Below are 13,523 nucleotides of genomic sequence, written 5' to 3'. Positions count from 1 at the left end.
ACATGGAATAGTGGCAAGGAATTCTAAAAATGAAACATTTGGGCGGCCTGCTATTTGATAAATATAGATGAAAAATGCTGTTTCTTGGTAGAGACTGGAGGTAGACTCATGGTCTCTTTTATCCAATTTCCAGATCTAAGTCAGTTCATAGACTCAGAGACCCTTAAACAAAGAAGAACCCACCAACAAGTCCACAGATGTACACTGTGTGTACAAAGCCTGCTCTGGAATGACCTGCAGCCACGAATCAGGATACCTGTACCAGTGGAAGGGAAGTACTAGACTTTCCCAAGGTTAACAGATAATGGGCTCTGCACTCACTTCTATCAGGAAAAATGATCCTGGTTCCAATGAAAAGAAGTTCTCTTTCTTAGGTTGGTGATGAATACCGATTGCCAGAGAAAATTGTGTTACATTGCACAATAGAGGCACAAGCCCTGTTTTTAGGATTCTTAGTTCTCTCCTGCTCTAAGTCCTGGTCAGTGGAAAACTGACAGTTCAAAAATGTTAAGACTCCCAAAGACTCAGATCCTTCAAGAATAAAAGTTTGGAACTGGGGCATGGTGTATGCCAGTAATCCCAGCAACTCAGGAGGCTGAGGCAGGAAGATCTCAAGTTTGAGGCTAGCCTCTGCAATTTAGCTAGATCCTGTCTCAAAAAATACAAAAGGCTGGGAATGTTGCCCAGTGGTAGAATGCCCTTGGGTTTAATCCCCAGTACCACACAGAAGAAAAGGAAAGAAGGAAGGAAGGAAGGAGGGAGGGAGGGAGGGAGGAAGGAAGGGAGGAAAGAAAGAAAAAAAAGAAAATTAGTAGTTTGCTTCATCCCATCAAGTACAGAATGCATCCAGCTGAGGTGCTGGATGACAATGGGAACCTGGATAGAATTATGAAAGGCAGTGGTGATCACCTGTTTAGGCTCCTTTACCAGCTGTAGAAATGGGGACTGTCAAAATCCGTATTTCATATTACTTTTGTTTACTCCCTGTGTTAGTTTCTAATGCTATCTAATGAATTACCATAAGTTGAGAGGCTTAAAGCAATACCCACTTATTAGCACACACTTTGTAGGTCAGAAGTGCAGGCATGGCGTAAGCAGCTGGTTCTCTGCTCAGTTTCACAAGGCTAAAATCAAGGTGTGGGATGGGCTGCTGCATTCCCATCTGGACTTCACAGTTCTCTTCCAAACTCATGTGGTTGAGCCTGGATTCAGTTCCCTGTAGCTAGAAGAGTGAGGCTCCCATTGCTTTGCTGGTTGTGAGCCAGGGGCTGCTCCGTTCCTAGAAGCCACCCACATTCCTTGACACATGGGCCTCTCCATCTTCAAAGCCACCCATGAAGAATTCCTCATGTATCAAACTTTGAATCTCTCTCACCAGGCAGAGCCTAGATCCTCTGAAGACATCACCTGATTAGGGTAGTCTGACCCAGGGCAACCTCTCAGTAACGGATTTGGGAACTTTATTACATTGACAAAGTTCCTTCACAGAAATCCCTTGATGAGGGTTTTTACTAAGTAACAGGGAGAAGGTGTGCATACTCCAGGAGGCAGGGATTTGGAGAGGCTATCTTCAGGTTCCATCCATCCTACCTTTCCTCACTATTACCCAATTTATTATTCAAGGAATCAGTGGTTCTGCTTCAAGTTTCAGGAGAGATTGTGCCAGGTTGAGATGGCTTGATAAAATGGTAGCCAATGGGCCTTTGTCTGTCCCCTTTGATGAGGACACCACCTTACCCAGAGGAAGGGTCAGCATTTACAGAGGGAGGAAAAGGCAGAACTGTGCCAGATCTACTCTGTTTGTGCCTCTGGATCTCTTTTCTTCCTCTCTTGCTGCCCCAGTAGATGGATCTATGTTGGGTACGTCACTGGGTTCTCTTGACCTTTGCCTCTGCTTGGTTTATCTAGTAGGGAGGCCTAGCAGGAGATTAGAGTGGGGAGAGTAAGGTCAGGGCATTTGTTTCTAAGGCTTCCTCCCTGTAGTCTTACCTCAGGCTCCCTGTGTTCTTCAGTTCAGGGCCCTTCCTCCTCTCAGGGCAGCCATTCCTACCTGGCCCTCTCCCCCTGGTTTCAGCCCCCCATCTCACCCTTCACCCCTTTGGGCCTCAGAGGCCTTGGGTTGCTGTAGGATCTCACATATCTCCACTACATCCTGCCCACACCTTCACCAAGAGCCCCATTATTAAATCTCCTGAATTATCCTAATTTGAATGTGCCATCTGTTTTCTGTTTGGATTCTGACTGATACAAGACAGGCACAGGAGTGCGGCAGATGGAGATACAAATATTACTTTTATTACCATCAAAACTGATACTGGACAATATGGCCTCGGTCTGCTAGGCAAGCATGTTTGCTAATATGTGACCTCGCAGGTCAGCCCTGCGAGGGTTGACCCTGTGAAGCCCACAGGCAGGAAGGGACAGAGCAGGATGTGTGATTTTTTTTTTTTGGAATGAAGAGGGAGGACATAACTGAGCCAAGCATTTCAACCGCTTTCTGCCGAAGTCACCAGCCAGTTGAGTCAGTCCCCAGCCCCAGGGGAAAACCGAGAAGTTGGGGGCAAGAGGCAGGAGACTTATCTTGAAAGGGCTCCTTTTACATGGGATTGTGAAGCTGGATAACATTTTGAATAGCGAATAACACTTTTAAAAAGTTAAACAGACCAACAAATAAAAATAAAAACAACAACAACAAAAACAAACCCTGGGCACAGAAGCACATGCCTGTAGTCTAGCACTTGGAGGCCAAAGCAGGAGGATAACTTGAGCCCAGGAGTTCAAGACCAACCTGGACAACATAGCAGTGCCCTATCTCAAAAATTAAAAAAGATCAGCCCATAAGCAAAAGCAGCCAAATATTAAATATTCATAAGTCTCATACAGAACACCTATAGGGCAGGGGTTGTGGCTTAGTGGTAGAGCACTTGCCTGGCACGTGTGAGGCACTGGGTTCAATCTTTGGCACCACATAAAAATAATAAATAAATGAAATAAAGGTATTGTGTTCATTTACAACTAAAAAAAAATTTAACACATGGGCTGGGATGCTGGCTCAGTGGTAGAGTGCTTGCTTTGCATGTGTGAGGCACTGGGTTCAATCCTCAGCACCTAAAAATAAGTAAATAAATAAAAGTATAAAAAAAAGAACACCTACAGATTGCTTGATGAAAACATTAAGAATCTCCTTGTAAAGTGGACAATGACTACTAATAAGTATTTCATATAAAAGGATTTTTTTGTAGTGCTGGATATTGAACCCAATGCCTGGTACATGCCAGGCAAACACTCTACCATTGAGCTATACCCCAACTCTGAGAAGAAAATATTAATGGCCAATAAACATTTGGAAAATGGAGGTGTTCAACTTTAGTCACAATAAAGGGCTTGATTTTTAAAAACGGTTTCTCCTTCAGATTGTCAAAAATTTTATTTTATTATTTTTGGTTCTGGGGATTGAAATATATCCTCAGACCCTCTTGTTGTCTATTAAGAGACAAGGTTTCCCTAAGTTGTTGAGGCTGACCTCAAACTCGTAATCCTCCAGCCTCAGCCTCCCAAATCGCTGGTATTACAGGCCAGAACCAGCACACCCAGCTAGATTGGCAAAAATTTTAAAGACATATTATCTAATATTGAAGATGTAGAGAATTAGGCACTCTTAAATGCTTGTAGTAGGAATGTAAACTGAAGATGTGCTCATCCTTTGACCCAGCAAGTCTGCTTCTAGGGATCTTTATTGAAGAAATATTTGTATTTGTATGCAGAAAAAGCATAGACAAGGATGTTTATTTTTGTAATAGTGAATATTTGGAAGCAATCTTGTTATTCATCAATAGGAGAATAATAAAATCTTCCAATTTTGGAATAAAATGCAGTTAAATACTGGCCAAAGAGAGAGAGAATAATAAGCTAGATTGATTTTATAGACATTTTAAAAATAAGAAAATACTTTCTATATATTGCTAAGTGGAAAAAACAAGTTGTATATATATATGTAATACCATGAATAGTATCCCTGTGTATAAAAAAATAAACATGGGAAGGACAGGATTCTGTAGTCAAGGTTACTGAGATTTTTCAAAATTGTAAACTTAAAAACCTAAAAAAATGACAACTGTGCCCTTTAATCCATGCATACATGGGTTGTATTACTAAGTTTAAAGTTTGCATGTGGGTGGGTATTCAATTAGTTAACATTCCACCAGACGGCCGAGAGACTATTTGTTACTAAGCATACATATGTAAGAGAGGGGATGAGAAGGGTGTTTGGATGTGATCCAACCCCCAGTAATAGCTTAGACAGGAAGGGTAAAGGGCCAGTTATGGTAACTTCCTTTTAAAGATAAAGGTGTGTAACATGAACAGCAAATATTATTATATTCTTCCAAGAATATGGATGATTGCTCATACAAGCACAAGTTTTGTAAAGTGATTCAGTGCTGTTTTGTATAATGATGTTATTATTCAATGTACTGTGTGTGAAAGATCAATGTTTTTAAATGTGCTGACATTTTAGTTCTAGAGTTCTAATGTACATGCACCATGCATATTCCAGGATAAATGCCTGGAAACAACGAATATCTATGAAAGCAAAATTTAGTTTCTTTTTGACATGCTTACAAGCTGTGATGAATCCATGTGATATGAACTATTACTGGTAAAATGAAGTAAAGTAGGAAAGTTAAATTCTAAAGTCTTAGAAATACAGGCTTAATGGCTCAAAAAATAATAGAGTGACACTTGAATGTTGATATTCTTAACTCTAGGCAGCTATAACTGAACACATGGTTGGGTGTGGAAATATATAGCATGATATATGGATTCTGATTTGAACATAATGATCAGAAGACTAGCAGCTCAAATAAGAAAGTTAAAGAGAAATGAAGATGATCTTGTCGAGAACAAGATAGGAAAGAGTTTAATGAAGAGTGGGCGAACTAAAAAACATTAGCATAATTTCATGACATTGAAAGACAAAGATTCCCTCTTAGATATTGAAATCTCTTAAGTTACTATGGGATCACTCAGCCTATCACTACAAATTATATGAAATTATATAAATTCACCAAATGATATAAATATATAGCTCCAGCACCCTAAGTTTTCAGGCTTTAAATTGCTTTTTACCCAGAGAACCAGGTATTTCCTGAAATGGTACAATGCTGTCTACTGGGATGGGAAAAGTAAGTTAGTCCTGAGACATCTTGATTTTGCAGAGTTAAGATGAAGCAAGAAATCCAACCTGGTTGATTCCCTTATGTAGGTTCAAGTGCTGCCCAGAATACCTCTTTCAGTTTTTCTTTACTACTTCTCTCTACCTTGGCTTTATCTTCCTGAATGTGCTGAATGTGCCGAGGAGTATAATTCTACTAGGAAGGAGAACAAAGGAAATAGATGTTGAATAGGTAACCTACAATGTCTGTAACAAGTACAACGGTTGGTCCAGTTTGACTCAGGTGCCCACTAACTGACCAACCACTGTGGTTTGGAAATCAGAATCACATAAGAAATTGGCAACACCTGTTTACATCTTAAAGCAAAGAAGCTTTGAAAGTGCTATACAATTGTTCCCCTAAACAATAGGACTGTTCCCAGAAAAAAATATCGGTCCTCTATTAAGGATCCATTAACTATTGTTATCTATTGCTACTAACAAATTATCCAAAATTCAGTGGCTTAAAATAACAAATGTTTACTATCAAACAAATTTCTGTGGATCAGGAAACCAGGTGTGGTTTAGTTTGGTGTCTGACTCAAGGTGTTGGCCAGAGTACAGTCATTTTTTTAAGGTTCAGTTGGGGGGAGGATCTGCTTCTAAACTCGTTCATGTGGCTATGGCCTTGGGTTCTTGACAGCTTGGTCAGTGCTGTCGTTTGGATCTTACGTTTCCTCCCAAAACCTATGTAGAAAAGACTCTTTCTCCAGTTTGTTGGGATTGGGAGGTAGTAGAACCTTAATGGGGCCTAGAGGGAGGTATTCCGATCATCAGAGGGTGGGAATGTGCTCTGGAAGGGAATTGTGCGATTCCAGCCCCTTTCTCTCTTTCACTTCCCAGCCATGAGGTGAATGGTTTTGGTTTACCATGTGCTCCTGCCAAAGGCCCAAAGCAACAGGGCTAATCAATCATGGACTGAAGGCTCTCAAGTCATGAGCCCAAATAAACCTTTTCTCTTTACAAGTTGGTTATCTCAGGTATTTGTTATAGTCGTGGGAAACTCGCATAGGCTGCTGGACCAAAATACCATAGACTGAGTGGCTTAATCAACAAGCGTTTACTTCTTATAGTTCATGGAGGCTGGGAAGTCAGAGATCAAGCTCTCCTGGTGTGCAGACAGTTGCCTCTTCACTGTGCCCTTATATATAGAAAGAGGGAGAGAGCTCTGGTCTCTTTTTCTCTTCTTACAAGGACAATAATACAATCAAGAGACCCTGCACTCATGATCTCATCTAAACCTAATTATCTCCCAAAAGCTCCATCACATTGGAGATTAGGATTTCAATTATGCATTTTTGTGTGTGTATGGGACAAATTTGGTCAAGAATAATTAACTACATCAGCTCCCCAATACATAGTTTTTTTTTTTTTTATTGGGCATCACAATATGGTATCTGTTTTTCTCAGAGCAGGTAAGTGAAGGAGAGAGTGTACCCTAGACACAAGCCACAGCCTTTTTGTAACCTAATCTCTGAAGTGACATCATACTACTTTTGTCCTCTTCTCTTTGTTACTAGTGAGGCACACATTCAAGGGGAGAGGAGTACCCAGGGGTATGAGTACTGGGAGATAGAGATGATTGGAGTCCATTTTACAGGCTGTCTACTACTCCAGGTTCTGAGCAGATAACACAATAAAAGACGACTCTGCTAAGCAGAGGCCATCTAAAAAGCAGTGATCATGATCCAAACTATACATATAAACCATACAAACAAGCGGGATCTGTAGATAAACTTCAAGATTATGATGATACCGCAATGAGAATGTTAATATGAAATGTGCTAACAGGTGACAATGATGTGCACAGAAGGTTTTAAATTTGTTTTTATTGAATATGAACCCAACATGTAAAGACAGTATCTATGAAACATTTGTAATCTATAAAGAAGAGTGATAAAATGAACATGACTGTACTACCTAGTGTAAGAGAAGGGATGACAAGGACTTTCAAGGCCTCCAAGGCCCTCCCATTCCTTCCCCCTGAAGAAGTCATCTTTACGCTGAATTTTGTGATCATTATTCATTGATCTTCATCATTTTACCACAGATGTTTGTATTCCTACTCAAGATATTCTTTGGTTTTCCCTGCCTTTGGCTTTATGGAAATGGAATCGTACTGTATGTATTTCTTTCAAAAGATTTTGTTTCTGAGATTTATCCATTTGATGCCTTTGCATTGGTGTTTTCAACTTGACCCAAACTTCACTAAGTTCTTCATATATTGCTCTAGTACAAGAGCAAACTCACATTTGCTTGAGCCCCCAACTTTCTCTTCACTCTTCTTTTTTTTCCTTTTTTAAGGGGTGGTACTGGGGGCCAAACCCAGCAGTGTTCTGCCATCCCCAGTTTTTTTTTTTTTTTTTTTAATTTTGAGATAGAGATTTGCTAAGTTGCTTAGGACCCCTCTAAGTTGCTGAGGCTGGCTTTGAGCTTGCAATCCTCCTGCCTCTCTCAGCCTCTTGAGTTGCTGGGATTGCAGTGCACGTAAGCTCTGTTCACTTCTTTATACAAAACTGTTTGACTATACTACAACTCATCTGTATATGTCTTGATGGACATTCGTGTTAGTTTCATCTTTTTGCTACATAAATAGTGCTAGTATCAACATCACAGTGCTTGTTCCTGGCACACTTGTGTAAAAATTTTCTCAGGGAATACACCTGGAAAAAGAATTGTTGGATCAAATACATATAAGCTTTATGAAATAATGCCAAATTGTTTTCCAAAGTGTTTGTTGTGATTTCATTCTTATCAACTGTGAGTAAACATTCCAGTTGTCCCAAATCCTATCCAATATTTGATACTTTTATTTTTGCCAGTCTGGAAGTCATCATATGGAATTTCACTGACATTTCAATTTATATTTCACACATGAATTATAATATGTTTTACTGCATTGGTAAGTGCTATCCAGTGATCAAATGAGACTCTGAACTCTATACTCGAGTTTTGGCCAATTTACAGGTTGTTGTTACCTTAACTGAACATCAACCCTGTGCAAATTCTTTGGTGAAATGCAAAGAATCAAGACTTGTATTTAGTATAATGTCTATGTTACAAAATGGTATAAGGTAGAGACAATCAAATGGTGAATAAAGCAAATAATTTTTAGGCTGGGGATGGTGATGTAGTTCAGTGCTAGAGCATGAGGCTCTTGGTTCAAGTTCTAGCACACGTATGTGTATGTACACACAAATATACATGCACAAAAAAGAAAGAAATTAAAACAATTTTCATGGACATTGTATTCCTTATATATTTGTTTTAGAATATTATGTGAAGATGTTGTAAAGTAATTAAGAGGAAAAGTGAGTCATGTATGTCTAGTTTATGCAACATCTCTGCTGCCCTAAAGGGTATTCAAGGAAAAGGGGGTGGGCCATTTTGGGTTGGACACATTTTATTCCTGATTCAGAGTCCAAGAGATGATGGTGCTATGAAGGTCTTCTGTAGAATTTGCATACTCAGGTATTTACAGTGAAGTGTTAATAAAGGAATTACTCCCCTTCAATGTCATTCTGGATTGTCAACTTTGGATTGTGAACCTGCTGATGTGGGGATTCATTAAAATGATAAACTTAATGAAGTCACATCCTGATTGGACTTTACCCAAGAAACACATTCCAGCATAAGCCAAAGGTCCAAGTATAAAGTCAGCTGCTAATGGGCAAGAAATCAGGTGATCAGGTTTAGCTGGTGACAGTCTGTCCTTGGTGGCAAAGCTGAAAAAATGGAACCTGCCAGTGATATTGGTCAAATTATATTGTTATATTGTATATTGTGTGCATGTATGAATATGTAACAACAGATCTCATCAGTATGTATAACTATAATGCACCAATTTTAAAAAGTGAGGAAAAATACAAAAGAAATGGAACCTGACAAGTACTTGGATGAACGAAAGGATGAGACTGGACCCCAGGTGTTTGAGTGGGCTGGCTTAGGATCCCGTAGAGAGCAGTGAGAAAACAAATAGTGGAAGCCAGGTACTGGGTGCACCTTGAACTTTTATCAACATTAGCACAGAAAACAGATCAAAATGACTTTACTCGTGGATTGTTGGGAGTACAAATTTACATGTTTGAAAAGCAATTTAGCACATCCATCAAGAACATATTCTTGTTTTTTGGCCATCTAAGTCTACCTGTAAGAGTGTGCCCAGTAGGTTATCATAGATGAAAGTGTATTCATTCAAATTATTTCAGAAAACACCAAGAGGCTAATTAGATGAGGGAACCCAGAAAAGTGGGAACATCCTAACTTTGGGAATTGCACAGACCTAGGAGCAGGTGTGGGTTTGGGCTGCCCTGGAACAGCAGGGGATTCTCAGTGTGCTGCTTTTTCCCTTAGAACTGTTAGCCTCCTCTCTGCTCTGTCTTTTCTCTACCATCTAACTCCTGCTTGTCCAGTTTTTACAACCCCAGTCATCTGCTGGCAACATTACTTTTTAACTCTCAGTTTTTCCTTGTTTGAACTCTCCATAGGGGAATCTGATTGGCCAGATTACCTTTCCAAACTATTTAAGTAAGAGTTATTCCATCTGTCTGTGGATTGGTTGCTCTTGGATCAAGTGTCCCTCCCTTGGCCCAAATCAGCAGGGCTAATATTAGGAGATCGCCAGCCCATAGCTGCTGACCAGTGGTGTGTCAGTTTCCCTTATAAAGGACAAAGACTGAGGACAAACACTGTGATGGACGTGCCTAGAAAAGGAATCTTTTTTTTTTTTTTTATTATTGGTCTTTCAAAATATTACATAGTTCTTAATACATCATATTACACGGTTTGGTTCAAGTGGGTTATGAACTCCCAATTTTACCCCGTATACAGATTGCTGAATCACATCAGTTACCCTTCCATTGATTGACATATTGCCTTTCTAGTGTCTGATGTATTCTGCTGTCTGTCCTATTTAGAAAAGGAATCTTTAAAAAAAGATGCAAAAATGGGGACCAAGAGGTTCATTAAAGTGCTGTTATAGCACACACAATATCTATCAGTGGAGTAGCATGATATTTATGGGCTGTTTAGGTATGCAACAATGAGCAGCTTAATGAAATTACTGAAGACTATTGAACACAGAAAATACCCACAAGATATTACAAAGGGCAAAAAGGCTATATAACTGCAAACACAACATGATCAGAATTTTCTAAGAAAAATGCACATTTACTTTTTAATTTGTAAGGGATAGTTAAGGGGTTAGTGGTGTGATACCTGGTGGTATAATAGTTCTTTATTTGGTCATAACTTTCAAATCTTTCTCAATTAGCAGATTTTTTTTTTTTTTAAATAACGAGAGGGAGTACTAAGTATTAAAGCCCACGTTCCTTCATTTTAACCTGGCCTGGGACGGCCCCTTCCCGGCTCCCAGTCCAGGGGGCGCGCGCGGCCTCTAGGCCTCCTCTTCACCTCGCCCTTCCTCTTCTCCAGTGGAAAAAGGTCCTTTTCTGCATTGTCGCAGGTTCCAACACGTTGCTTTTCTAACCACAGACCCACACCCGCGGATTCGGAAGGCCAGCCCAGGGAACGCTGGCGCCGCCCGCCGGCCTTCCGCCTTCCGGTGGCTAGCGGACACGGTCTGGTCTGTCGCTGCAGCATGGCTCCGCTACGCTTCTCCGCCAATCTGTCCTGGCTGTTCCCGGAACTCCCCGACCTCCCTGCGCGACTGCGGGCTGCGGGCAGCTCGGGCTTCGAGGCCGCCGAAGTGGCCTGGCCGTACGCGGAGCCGCCCGAGGCTCTGGCGCGCGCCGCTCGGGCAGCGGGGCTGCAGCTGGTATTGATCAACACGCCCCCGGGTGAGTCCCGGGGCCGAAGGCGGCCGGAGCGGCGCGCGGCGTGGGAAGCACGGGGTCCCTGAGCTAGAACTGAGGCCCGTTTTCTCCGCAGGAGACCAGGAGAAGAGGGAAATGGGGCTGGGGGCCGTCCCCGGGAGACAGGCGGCTTTCCGAGAAGGGCTGGAGCAGGCTGTGCTGTACGCCAAGGCTCTGGGCTGTCCTAGGTATCCCGCTCTATCCCCCTCCCAAGACCGTAGAGTCAGGGTCAGAGAAGAGGTCGCCAGTTCTGAGATGCCGGGACTTAGGGGCCTGGGCCCACTGGCCCTTCTCCAGCCCTCTAGTTGGTCTTTTGTAAATTGTGTTTGTGTATTTTTCTGTTTGCCGTGCTTTCATGCACATCCGTGCCCCGATCCCATGCTGGGAGCTCAGTCTGACAGGGAGATAGCAACTTAAATATAGCCTGGGATCCAATGAAGGACAAGAAAGCTGTGGGAACAGGGTGGGCACCTAACCCTGACAGGGTTTATAGAAAGTTGCTTACAGGTAGCTATAGAAAGGAAGTCAACAGGCAGCATGGAATGCCCAAGAAGGGCAAAGGTCAAAATCATTTTAAAATACTGAGAATCAAACATGTTTACAGGCTGAGGGGAAGGCCAAGGGAAAGGAGAAGTTGAAAGTACAGGAGTTAGGTGAAGACTTGAGGTTCCTGTGGCAGAATGATGGGTTGACCTTAAGATGGCATCTCGGAAAAGACTTGACTTTGGGCTGACACAGGAGTGCCTGAGGATGAGGGGATGCTTGAACCCCCCTACCAGGGTGGTATGGACCACAGACCTGGAGGGATGGGTGAGGGTCAGCATGGTCAGAAGGCATCTGGGAGGAGGTGTACAGGGAACAAATAGCATGAAGCTTCTAGTCCCATTTTCCTTATAGGATCCACCTGATGGCTGGCAGAGTACCCCAGGGGGCTGACCGAGCAGCAGTCACAGGTGAGATGGAGACAGTTTTTCTGGAGAACCTAAGGTATGCAGCTGGAGTTTTGGCTCAGGTAAGTGGAAATATGCATTTACATGTGTGTAGGGAGAGGGGTGCACAGTGAGGAGAGATGAGGCACAAGGGTGAGCACCTGCCCAGGTCCGACTGACAGGTGTGCTGGCCAGTGGTTGATGTCCTATTCACAGAATCCAATATGGTGCTAGGAGAACCTCGTGGGACTGCTGGAGCCCATTAATACGCGTATCACTGATCCCCAGTACTTCCTGGATACACCCCAGCAGGGTAGGAATCCAGCATTGTTCCTCCTCCCATTCCTTTTGATTCCTATGGTCTCCATGAGTCTAATGGCTCTCCTCCCTGGCTTCTTTCCCAGCGGCTGCCATCTTACAGAAGGTTGGAAGACCCAACCTCCAATTACAAATGGTGAGTGGGAGGAAGGGGGTGCTTCTGAGAGCCTGTTCTCCAAATATAAGAAAAATGGTGGGAGACACCTGAGAGGTCCAACTATAGTATTCTCTTCCCCAGGATATATTCCACTGGCAGATCATGGATGGGAACCTGACGGGAAACATTCGGGAGTTCCTGCCTATCATTGGTGAGAGGGCTCCCTTCCTTTGTACCTTCTTCGTCTGCAGGGCTGCTTCCTTTGCCTGTCCACCTCTGTCTCTGTCTCTTAGGCCTCAACAGGAGCCTGGCCCCATGTCTTTCCACATCTGTCCCTAGGACACGTACAGGTGGCACAGGTCCCTGGCCGAGGGGAGCCAGGGAGCCCTGGAGAGCTGCATTTCCCCTATCTGTTCCAGCTGCTGGAAGATGAAGGCTACCAAGGCTTTGTGGGCTGTGAGTATCGGCCTCAAGGTGAGGTTCCAGGTGTGGCCCTGGGGAAGAAGTCTCTAGAGGGACAGGTATTGGACAGGGGCTATTTTTCTCTTGGTAAGTTGAGATGCCACTGCCTCCCTTTCCCTACAGGAGACACAGTAGAGGGTCTGAGTTGGCTACGTTCATACTGGGATAAGCGGGGCCACCCACGGGTTGTCCAGTGAGGTCCTGCACACTACCCACATGCCTCTCTGGGGCAATGAGTGAGCACCCCGAGTCGTCTTCTTTGAATTAAAGACAACTTACTGAACATTTTCATTTGTGTATGTTATGGGGTAGAGGACACACAGTGTCTAATGCTTCAGTCTCTTTGAGTTGCTACCCTCCCATTGAGAAGGGACACACAGCTCATGCTCAAATCTTCCAGTTGGTGCCAGAGTTGCTGTGGGAAAAGGAGAGATTTTGAGCCTTCCTCCTCACTTACAAGTGAGGAACCAGGGTCCAAGAGTAAAGGAGCTTGATGCTGGTCACATGTGCTTCAAAGGCAGAGTTCAGATAGGAACCAAGGTTTCATCTCAATAGCAATGTCCGGCAGTGATGTCCAAGTGGGAATGAAAACCAGAAGGCTAAGGGGGGCAGGTGGCTAACAGTGACCATAGTGGGAGGCAGGATTCTGGCAGAGCTTAAGGGGTGAGTGCTTATTACCTGCTGTGAACAAT

The 13,523-nt window shown here is 42.9% G+C and overlaps 1 protein-coding gene across 4 annotated transcripts; it reads left to right on the top strand.

The window, feature by feature from the left end:
- Positions 1 to 10,578: 10,578 nt before the first annotated feature.
- On the top strand, positions 10,579 to 13,126 carry Hyi (hydroxypyruvate isomerase (putative)). 4 transcript variants are annotated; one of them, XM_026397696.2, is made up of 8 exons: positions 10,579 to 11,010; positions 11,102 to 11,213; positions 11,923 to 12,037; positions 12,189 to 12,267; positions 12,359 to 12,408; positions 12,511 to 12,580; positions 12,663 to 12,825; positions 12,955 to 13,044. In XM_026397696.2, exons 1-7 carry the CDS (start codon positions 10,812 to 10,814, stop codon positions 12,800 to 12,802), a joined length of 765 nt encoding a protein of 254 aa, XP_026253481.2. In that variant the 5' UTR covers positions 10,579 to 10,811; the 3' UTR covers positions 12,803 to 12,825; positions 12,955 to 13,044. The 4 variants fall into 4 exon arrangements, with proteins under 4 accessions (XP_026253481.2, XP_026253480.2, XP_026253482.2 ...); XM_026397695.2 differs by having other exon boundaries at positions 10,581 to 11,010; positions 12,663 to 12,843; positions 12,955 to 13,042; XM_026397697.2 differs by having other exon boundaries at positions 10,585 to 11,010; positions 12,709 to 12,825.
- The last annotated feature ends 397 nt before the right edge of the window (positions 13,127 to 13,523 follow it).

This window comes from Urocitellus parryii, chromosome 11 (genome assembly GCF_045843805.1).
Source record: "Urocitellus parryii isolate mUroPar1 chromosome 11, mUroPar1.hap1, whole genome shotgun sequence".
NCBI classification, from domain to species: Eukaryota; Metazoa; Chordata; class Mammalia; order Rodentia; family Sciuridae; genus Urocitellus; species Urocitellus parryii.
Note: the sequence above shows the minus strand (reverse complement) of the source record. Positions and strands in the feature narration are given on the sequence as shown.